This window comes from Ruditapes philippinarum, unplaced genomic scaffold (assembly GCF_026571515.1).
Source record: "Ruditapes philippinarum isolate M1 unplaced genomic scaffold, ASM2657151v2 ctg460_1_1_1_1, whole genome shotgun sequence".
NCBI classification, from domain to species: domain Eukaryota; kingdom Metazoa; phylum Mollusca; class Bivalvia; order Venerida; family Veneridae; genus Ruditapes; species Ruditapes philippinarum.
This window is the reverse complement of record NW_026862814.1, coordinates 1-10,661: the sequence shown is the minus strand read 5'-3', so window position 1 is coordinate 10,661 and position 10,661 is coordinate 1. Positions and strand designations below refer to the sequence as shown.

The following is a 10,661-nucleotide window of genomic DNA, read 5'->3' as shown; positions in this document are numbered from 1 at the left end:
CTAATGATTGACAACAGATTATTTTTTACGAAAATTTTTACTCTTTAAGAAAAAATTAATCGCCGGTTCAAAAAAGGCCATCCATCGCGGAAATTTCAAAGCCATTTTCCTTCGGTTAACCCTTTGTGCCTGATATTTCTGTAAAGAGCGTCTAAACTTATGGAATTTCTAATTTGTAACGAAATAACACAATCGTGTGTTAACGGTTGGCAACAAAAAAAGTGGGATAAAGGGTTACATCATATTCTACGTTTTTGTTTTGTTTTTGTTTTTGGAAGTGGCTAGCCGTACGGGCCCGTACGGCTAGCCAAAAGTTCTAGCCGTACGTGAGTCACGTACGACTAGCCAGGACACACTGTATTGTCTAGCCGTACGGCACTTTTCAGGGATGGTATACTTTGCAGACGACTTTGCAGACAAGTTAAACATAGAGGGATTTTGCAGACAAGTTAAATAAAGAAGGATTTTAGACTTTGCAGACAATATAGATTATATAGGGGATGTTTAATCCCTTGTCAACTGGTCAAAAGGTGTGAATGGGCAATTACATTGAAGTAATGCCATTTAGAAAGTATAATTAATTTGCAAAACTTTATTTAATTAAAAAAAATATAGTTTTAATTTGATGTTTTTTTTTTTAATTTATGCTTTCATAAAAAAAATAAGAATATAAATAAAAACATAATAATTGCATGAGACAGTATATAATGCTTATAACAAACAATATAAATTTGAGGTGACTATTGGAAAAATCTGTATTGTGCAGACACAATTAATGTTGAATTTTGCAGACAAGTTAGATATAGAACAAAATATAAAATGATAGGGGATTATAAGGTAAAATCTGTATTTTGCAGACAGAATTAAGGTTGAATTTTGCAGACAAGTTAAAATAAGAAGGATTTTGCAGACAAGTTAGATATAGAAAAAAATATGAAATGATAGGGGATTATAAGGTAAAATCTGTATTTTGCAGACACAATTTATAATAATGTTGAATTTTGCAGACAAGTTAGATAAAGAACAAATATAAAATGATAGAGGATTATAAGGTAAAATCTGTATTTTGCAGACATAATTAAGGTTGAATTTTGCAGACAAGTTAAAATAAGAAGGATTTTGCAGACAAGTTAGATATAGAACAAAATATGAAGTGATAGGGGATTATAAGGTAAAATCTGTATTTTGCAGACAGAATTAATGTTGAATTTTGCAGACAAGTTAAAATAAGAAGGATTTTGCAGACAAGTTAGATATAGAACAAAATATGAAATTTGAGGTGACTATTGGAAAAATCTGTATTTTGCAGACACAATTAATGTTGAATTTTGCAGACAAGTTAGATATAGAACAAAAATAAAAATGATAGGGGATTATAAGGTAAAATCTGTATTTTGCAGACAGAATTAAGGTTGATTTTTGCAGACAAGTTAAAATAAGAAGGATTTTGCAGACAAGTTAGATATAGAACAAAACATGAAATGATAGGGGATTATAAGGTAAAATCTGTATTTTGCAGACACAATTAATGTTGAATTTTGCAGACAAGTTAGATATAGAACAAAATATAAAATGATAGAGGATTATAAGGTAAAATCTGTATTTTGCAGACAGAATTAATGTTGAATTTTGCAGACAAGTTAAAATAAGAAGGATTTTGCAGACAAGTTAGATATAGAACAAAATATGAAATTTGAGGTGACTATTGGAAAAATCTGTATTTTGCAGACAGAATTAAGGTTGATTTTTGCAGACAAGTTAAAATAAGAAGGATTTTGCAGACAAGTTAGATATAGAACAAAATATGAAATGATAGGGGATTATAAGGTAAAATCTGTATTTTGCAGAAGAATTAATGTTGAATTTTGCTGACAAGTTAAAATAAGAAGGATTTGCAGACAAGTTAGATATAGAACAAAATATGAAATTTGAGGTGACTTTTAGAAAAATCTGTATTTTGCAGACAGAAAAAAAATGTTGAATTTATTATTAATCAATAAAATTATTTTCTTTACTTTAATTTTTTCAAAGCTTTTTTTCAATCTTAACTTTATTTATTAGCAATAGTTTTTCACATAATTATTAAAAACATAAAAAAAATCTAATATAGTCTGAGATGTATAAGAACATAACATAAGTAATAAATGAATAATACTGGGTAATATTACTTCAAATATCATTGACATTCAAGTTTTTTTAACCAAAATATCACATAGATAAACAAATTGAATATACAACATGTATTGACACTTTGAAATAACAATAAACACTGGTACAGATCATTTATTACTAATTGGTTCACACCTTTTAATCATTGAATGTCATTAACAATACACAGGACAAAAGGTCATACAAAGAACTGAAAAGGCTATAAATGGATAAAGAATATTAATAGTAGATATACAGAACCAACAATTAATTTAAAGTAAAGAAAATAATTATTGAATAATAATAAATTCAACATTAATTATGTCTGCAAAATACAGATTTTTCTAATATTCCCCGATCATTTTATATTCTGTTTTATATCTAAATTGTCTGCAAATTCCTTCTTATTTTAACTTGTCTGCAAAATTCAACATTAATTCTGTCTGTGAAATACAGATTTTTCTAATATTCCCCCATCATTTTATATTTTGTTCTTAATCAAACTTGTCTGCAAAATCCTTCTTATTTTAACTTGTCTGCAACATCCAACATTATTTTTGTCTGCAAAATACTGATTTTTCTAATATTCCCCCATCATTTTATATTCTGTTTTATATTCTAAATTGTCTGCAAATTCCTTCTTATTCTAACTTGTCTGCAACATTCAACATTAATTCTGTCTTGAAAATACAGATTTTCCTAATATTCCTGTCATGTTTTATTTTTGTCTTAATCTAACTTGTCTGCATAATCCTTCTTATTTTTAACTTGTCTGCAAAATTCAACATTATTTCTGTCTGCCTGCGAAAAAAAATTGATTTTTCAAATAATTCCTTTCATTTTATATTCTGTTCTATATCTAACTTGTCTGCAAATCCTTCTTATTTTAACTTGTCTGCAAAATTCAACATTATTTCTGTCTGCGAAATACTGATTTTTCAAATAATTCCCTTTCATTTTTATATTCTGTTCTATATCTAACTTGTCTGCAAAATCCTTCTTATTTTAACTTGTCTGCAAAATTCAACATTATTTCTGTCTGCGAAATACTGATTTTTCTTATTTTCCCCTTTCATTTTATATTCTGTTCTAATATCTAACTTGTCTGCAAAAATCCTTCTTATTTTAACTTGTCTGCAAAATTCAACATTAATTCTGTCTGCGAAAATACAGATTTTTCTAATATCCCCCATCATTTTATATTTGTTCTATAATCTAACTTGTCTGCATAATCCTTCTTATTCTAACTTGTCTGCAAAATTCAACATTTTTCTGTCTTCGAAATACAGATTTTCCTTATGTTCACCTTTCATTTTATATTTTGTTCTATATCTAACTTGTCTGCAAAATCCTTCTTACTTTAACTTGTCTGTCAAATTCAAGATTATTTCTGTCTACGAAATACTGATTTTCTTTATGTTTCCCCTTTCATTTTATATTTGTGTTCTATATCTAACTTGTCTGCAAAATCCTTCTTATTTTAACTTGTCTGCAAAAATTCAACATAAATCTTTCTGCAAAATACAGATTTTTCTAATATCCCCCCATCATTTTATATTCTGTTTCTATATCTAACTTGTCTGCAAAATCCTTCTTATTTTAACTTGTCTGCAAAATTCAACATTATTTTCTGTCTGCGAAATACTGATTTTTCAATAATTCCCTTTCATTTTATATTCTGTTCTATATCTAACTTGTCTGCAAAGTCCTTCTTATTTTAACTTGTCTGCAAAATCCTTCTTAGTTTAACTTGTCTGCAAAATTCAACCTCTATTCTGTCTATACTTTATGTATTAAATTAAAAAAAGTTATTTAATATTGTTTGTTTGTTATAATAATTAAATTCTGTCTCATGCAATTACTTAGTGCTTTTTTTAAATTATATTCTTATATTTTTTTTATAAAAGCATAAATTATTGTTAAAAAAAATCATCATTAAAACTATTTTTCAAATAATAAATAAAGTTTTGCAAATAATTATAGATCTTTCTAGATGGTATTAAATCAATATAATTGCCCATTCACACCTTTTGACAAAGGATTAAACACCCCCTATATAATCTATATTGTCTGCAAAATCTAAATTCCTTCTTTATTTAACTTGTCTGCAAAATCCCTCTATGTTTAACTTGTCTGCAAAGTCGTCTGCAAAGTATACCGTCCCCACTTTTCAAATTTAAATGGAAGTGGCTAGCCGTACGGGCCCGTACGGCTAGCCAAAAGTTCTAGCCGTACGTGAGTCACGTACGACTAGCCAGGACACACTGTATTGTCTAGCCGTACGGCACTTTTCAAATTTAAATAGAAGTCGAAATTATACATATATGTTTTTTCATGACTTTAAGCGAGGATTTTAACCATGAAATAGTAATTGTCTTCGTATATTTACTTTAAATAGAGATTAATCGCCTTGTTGGCTACAGTAAAAGAAGTACGAATATCGATCTTTATCATTTCAAGACATCGAGAAAAAATAGCGTTAGGTCGCAGTTAAAATAACATCAATTGAAATAGTTTACAAATTTTGATAATAATCCTTTTTTGTTTCATAAAGTTTAATTTTCGACACCTTTAAAATGAAAAAAAAATCAATGTTAGGCTCTGATACTTGCGTCAATTACCACGGTATAGAAGTTTGCCCATTGGAATTTGGAGGTTACGTACCATGGAGGTTACGTACCACTGCATAAATGTTACCATTTTTGGAGGTTACGTACCACTATAGAAATATATAATAAAGTGATAATAATAGGGATAAGGTTTATTGTTCAAATTCGCGCATTAATTGTATTTGTAATGAGATTAAATATGTATGAATATATAAGAATAAACAACAACCGCAATTAACGATAATAACAAGTTTTATTTTACAACACAAAACTGAAAATAATTAATAACAATAATATAATACACGCACTTAACTGAAATGAACAGTACAATGAAACAAACCACAGCTAATATATAAAAAAAACATTTTTTTTTTTCATTTATAGTATTATTGTTTTATTTATACGCATTTAACTCAAATTAACTGAATAAACAAAATAATCAAAAGCAATAATAATATTTCATATGCATGTTAATAAACCGGACAAAATTACTTACCTTGAATAAAATAAAACTAAACAAGCGTTACATATTTTATCATTTATACATTTACATTTAGTTTTCATTTACACGTTAACTGAACTGTGCATAAAATGAAAATAACAATAATTATGTTACACGCTCTGAAATGAAACAAACAATACACAATTAACAAGTATTTTTAAAAATATGTGCCAGCCGTTGCTCGACTTCCATCATGCCAGCTACAGCACTCGTAGTGCCGTGTAACATTGCTGGAACTTAAAGGTGGTCTACTTCTTATTGAGTTGTCAACAATCTGAATTAAATATTAATAAGTTTTTCTTATTAAGAAAGAAATTATGCATGCATGCTTTCTGTAAAAGTTGATCGCCGCAAAATTTCATTTTAAAAAATCAGTATTACGTACTAACCGGAGACTTGCAATTATAAATCAGTGTATTCAATCATATGTCAATAGTTTGCAATTTGTTTGTGATTTGTTTAGATTACTCATTCTGAATGTGTGATAATCATACATAGATATAGGTAAAACGTTTGCATTTAAATTAATTGCTCTTATGTGATTTTTTAAAAAGTAATATTAAAGTTATAAATTCGGTCTTTTTTTATAATTGTTATGCTCTATATTATTTGTATTTTATATAAATTATATAATTATATATATTTTTTATCGGGTACTCTACAATATACGTGTACATACAGTCACTTTTCAATGAAAACGGAGAAGATATACGAATAAAATAAACATTTACAAAGTTGATCCTGTTAGTAAACAGATAAAATTTTATAACGGCTATGGTTATAAAAATGATAACATGTTAAGTTACACCCTGACTGTCATAGCAGTGTATCATTTTATATCCGCTTGCTGGATTTATTAATCTTAGGAAAAAATGATAACGTGTGTGAGAACAATCTGTTATTCGTGAAATTAATACTTTTGGTTTTTATTAAATTACCTTAAAATTGGTTACAGAAAAACAAATCATTCTTTTGATAACAATGCTAGTTGTTTTGAAACAAATGTTGTGATAATAATGTAATTTGCTTGATCGTTTTTGTGACATTACGAAAAATAGAAAAAGATATGACACATTAACAATAACATTATATTTATACATTACTTCGTTGAAGCAGATGCCCAGTACACTGATTAGAGTAAATCGCATTGGTTAATGAAACTCTGCTGAAAAGGAGAAGAGTTTATAACAATAGACTTGCTGTATAGCTTATTTTCATACCGAAAAAATATTTCTTATTACAATATGTTTGCACATTTAAATTTAAATTTTTGATGATTTAAATTTATTGATTTTATTGATGAGTTCTAAACTAAAGATAGAGGAGGATGTAGTAAGCAAGTCTACAAATATAATAAGCCACGCCTTTATATCATCAATATCGTTATTGTTACTGTGTGTATGTTTACTCGATGTTTGGGAGTTTATGAGTGTATACTTGGATGCAACACATATAATAAAATATATAAACCATCCTTCGGGTCTTGTTTAGTCTGTGTGCTTGTAAGCCATCCAAATAGAAAATATAAATGTTACAGAGGATATCAATGATTTTCTCATAAACGTGTGATTCATTCTCTTAGAGGTGTATAAAACAAACAATTTTCACTTGTTGTGGTATTCACAAATAAACAAATGAAAAACAGAAAAAATATTTTATTCATAAACAATGTAACAAACTGAATTTTCTGTAAATTATATATAGAACAGAAAATATGTTTTAATTAATGAAACTTTTAGAGTAAATATAATAGACATAAACCAATACAGTTATAAGTAATAAGTCAATTTTTCTACATTAGCCAGTATAGAATTTCTACTTTGGCAACCTCACATATTTTACCTTTTATATAAATTATCATTATCGGTAAGCTATCTCCAAATATTAAGTGGTACGTCTATCCTCCAAAATGGTTACGTAACCTCCTAGGTATGTTCTCCGTAGGTACGTACCTCCAGTATCGTCTATAGATAATCTTAGCAAAATGCAATTTAATCAGTGCATCATATAGTTTAATTAATTTATTAGTTACTGTTGATACATCTGTTTCCGATATTTTTAGATGGCCAAGTATTTTCTTAATCCGGCCTGGTAAAGATTCTTTTTTTTTTTTTCTTTTTTTTTTGGACAAATGTTATTTGGTGATACCATTACATATGACAGTTACTTGCCAATCAGTAACAGATCGAAATACAATTATGCCACTGACTGTTCATAGTGCCAATATTCTAGGATTGTTCATCATGCAGTCATTATAATGGGAGTGCCTGATTTAATACTTCGTAATGCCATTTATCATATGCTGGTATTCATTATCTACATTTTTTTGCTATTTCATATATAACATGTACTATGTATCACATGTACTTGCATAAATACAGACAGAAAAAAATCTGCATCACACAATGATGTTGCTGGCATAATGCCAAGTATGTTATGGTTGAATGTATTGTTTACTGACATTATAATACAATACAATACAATATAATATAAGGGTTATTATAGGAGTATCTTAATCTTTTACTTGTATTTGGTGCACATGGATTTTACTATAACGTATCAGGCGCCCACCTAGCCAAGTAAAATCAAGTTGTTTCAGCTCAAGTTACCCTACAATAATCATAATTTATTAAGAAATGATGAAAACAACTTTAAGTAATATATAATTGAGCCGTGTCATGACAAAACCAACATAATGGGTTTGCGACCAGCATTGATCCAGACCAGCCTGCGCATCCGCGCAGTCTGATCAGGATCCATGCTGTTCGCTTACAAACCCTATAACAAGTAAAGAAACTAAAAGCGAACAGCATGGATCCTGATCAGACTGCGCGGATGCGCAGGCTGGTCTGGATCCATGCTGGTCGCAAACCCATTATGTTGGTTTTGTCGTGACACAGCTCATATTTTTTATTTTGCATATAATATCAATTGAGATCATTAACACACCACTTTAAACATATTGATCCTTAAATGTGGTGAAATATAAAATGTTGTTCTAACAGGGCATTTATTATTAGTTATACAGGTTATATGGCCTTATATATAAACGGTTTCTTGTAAATAAAACCAGAGCTGCCTGGCGAGTTATATTGCAAATAACCAATAATGTACGGCCATATAACCTGTTAGGAATCTCTTTAACGAATTTTATAATGCAGAAAACTTCCTGTTTTAGAGGTAAAAGTGTGATTTCTTCATAAATTGTCAGCCATGTACATGTGTATAAATTTATGTAAACGTCACAATAATCCAATGAAAAGCGATGTTACAAATGTGCAGTATTATAAAAAGTTAACATACATGTACATTGTATCATAAAACAAATACCAAAACACTGACTAGATGGTCATGATAAGATTCACACTCGACTAGAATGCTGGGGATTGGACTATGTGATATTTATTACAGTTCAACTTCCTATGACCTACATATGCATCAGACTGACTTAAAGCAACCTAGAAATCATTCCTGTAAAGCTTGACCATATTCTACAGTTAGGGAGAAGATGTTGCTTCAAGAAACTGTAAATATCACCACATAAACACTATCATGCTATCCTTTAATACCTATCACTAAAAGTGACCTTGTAACCCCTCAAGAAAATGTTCACCCACTGTTATTTGCCTTTACACACTTTCTTACGACAGGTTATACCATTCTTCATCATCTATTCTAATGCTTGTGTCCCTCTATGTATCAATAATACCATTTTGAATGGTTCACTCACTCACTTTGACTGGTCTGGTTCACTCACTTTGACTGGTTCACTCACTTTGACCAGTTCACTCACTTTGACTGGTTCACTCTATTTGAAACTAAAGCTAAATATCTAGACTGGTTCCTACAAAGATACCCTTTAAATAATCCCATAATGATTTATCTTTCAGTAGACTTGTATGACATCATTCCATTCATCTTTAGGCCAGAAACCATTTTCTCTGACATTTGGAGGGCTTTTGTTCCATTCCCAATCTTTGACTGGTTCCATCCAGTTCTTACCATAATTAGCTTCAATGTATGGTAAAGGTGGACAGGGCACTCTCACCTTCAAATCAAGGAATATTGTCCAACACATGGAAAACTTCGGAAATATATACCTGAAATGCATGAATAGTTTCAACTTTGTTAACATATGATATGTGATATGGTACTAATTGTTGTCTTTAACAAGAGCAGTAAGGTTCCAGATCATGGCAGTAAGCCCAATGAATTTACCAGGGCACAGATCAGCCACCACCTCATTTCTGCATGCTGTCAAGCAATTTACCAGTACTAGTTATCATCACTTTTGCAAGAAACTGTTAACTTCTGTATATGCCAGATCAGAGATACAGTGCCAATGACCGTAGAAAGGATTTCATGATCAATTACAACAAAAGTGACCTGCCCCATCCAGGAATTGAATCCAGGTCGCCTGATTCACAGTCCAACGTTCTACCTAATAAGCTTATTGGACGGCCCGCCTAACAAGAGCATCGCGAAGACATGGCAATACACACCTGAATGCAAAATTAGTCAAGTAATCAAAAATATTCTTTAAACTAGGGTAGAACCATTCATGAAAAACTTGTTCAAAATATGATTTATAATTATCCTTTACAATGTAGAATGACCCCTTGGTCGGGGCATTTTTTACCCTATGGGCATGATTCATATGCATGTGACTTTAACCCAAGGAAGGGCAAATCTGCACTCTTATAACTCTGATGACAACAGAGATTAGTAAAAAGTAAACACTTATGAACAGACTTTACTTTCTGCCAGATGCCCAGGTTGTTTAGTTTTTCTTAATCAATAAGCTATGCAAACTATTCTTAAAACTTTTGATTACTAATGGTTTTAATGAAAGATCTTTCAAGTTTGTCATCAGTATAGTGCCAAATCAGTCTGCATATCCATGCTGTATTTTCCTAACACTGCCCTCTGCTCAGTTTTATGATTAAATTGCTCAAATCTGTTAATGAAAAGGAAATAAAAGGTTATCAAAGCACCCTCATAATTGTGCTACTAACTTGTATTTTTGTCCTGTTTCATGATGTGTCCCTCCATTCCACATATGATCCTTCTCTTCATAAAAAAAGAAAAAGTCTAACTTTATATCTCCTGCTTGAAATGACAACTCATAACTATCATTTACCTGAAATAAAGAGAGAAACAAGCAATTATCATAGTATTGCAAGCAATCCATAAGTCCCCTACCGGTAAGAGCCCAAGCAACATTCTGAAGGGCCATTGGCCATTCACTTAGGTTCCTATTTTAAGTAAATTTGTTGAAAAAGTTCTTTAAAAATGATCACAGGAAACAGTTTTTATGTACAGACAGACGGACTGAAGGACACTCTAAAGTTATTTTTTAAACATCCCTGTTATCAAAATATAACATTTTTAAAATCCTATCC

At 30.1% G+C, this 10,661-nt stretch overlaps 1 protein-coding gene across 1 annotated transcript; it reads right to left on the bottom strand.

The window, feature by feature from the left end:
• Positions 1–8,905: 8,905 nt before the first annotated feature.
• LOC132720296 (ribitol-5-phosphate transferase FKTN-like) lies at positions 8,906–10,405 on the bottom strand. The gene is made up of 2 exons (XM_060704412.1): positions 10,275–10,405; positions 8,906–9,359 (listed from the first exon to the last, which is right to left on the bottom strand). Exons 1-2 carry the CDS (start codon positions 10,316–10,318, stop codon positions 9,146–9,148), a joined length of 258 nt encoding a protein of 85 aa, XP_060560395.1. The 5' UTR covers positions 10,319–10,405; the 3' UTR covers positions 8,906–9,145.
• Between the last annotated feature and the right edge of the window lie 256 nt (positions 10,406–10,661).

What these genes read in the sequence shown, in the direction of transcription:
- LOC132720296 (XM_060704412.1), bottom strand. Translation starts at nt 10,318, where the DNA reads ATGTGGAATGGAGGGACACATCATGAAACAGGACAAAAATACAA. An exon ending in GAAACAGGACAAAAATACAA is followed by an intron (nt 9,360 to 10,274) that starts GTTAGTAGCACA and finishes CATGCATTTCAG; the next exon opens with GTATATATTTCCGAAGTTTT.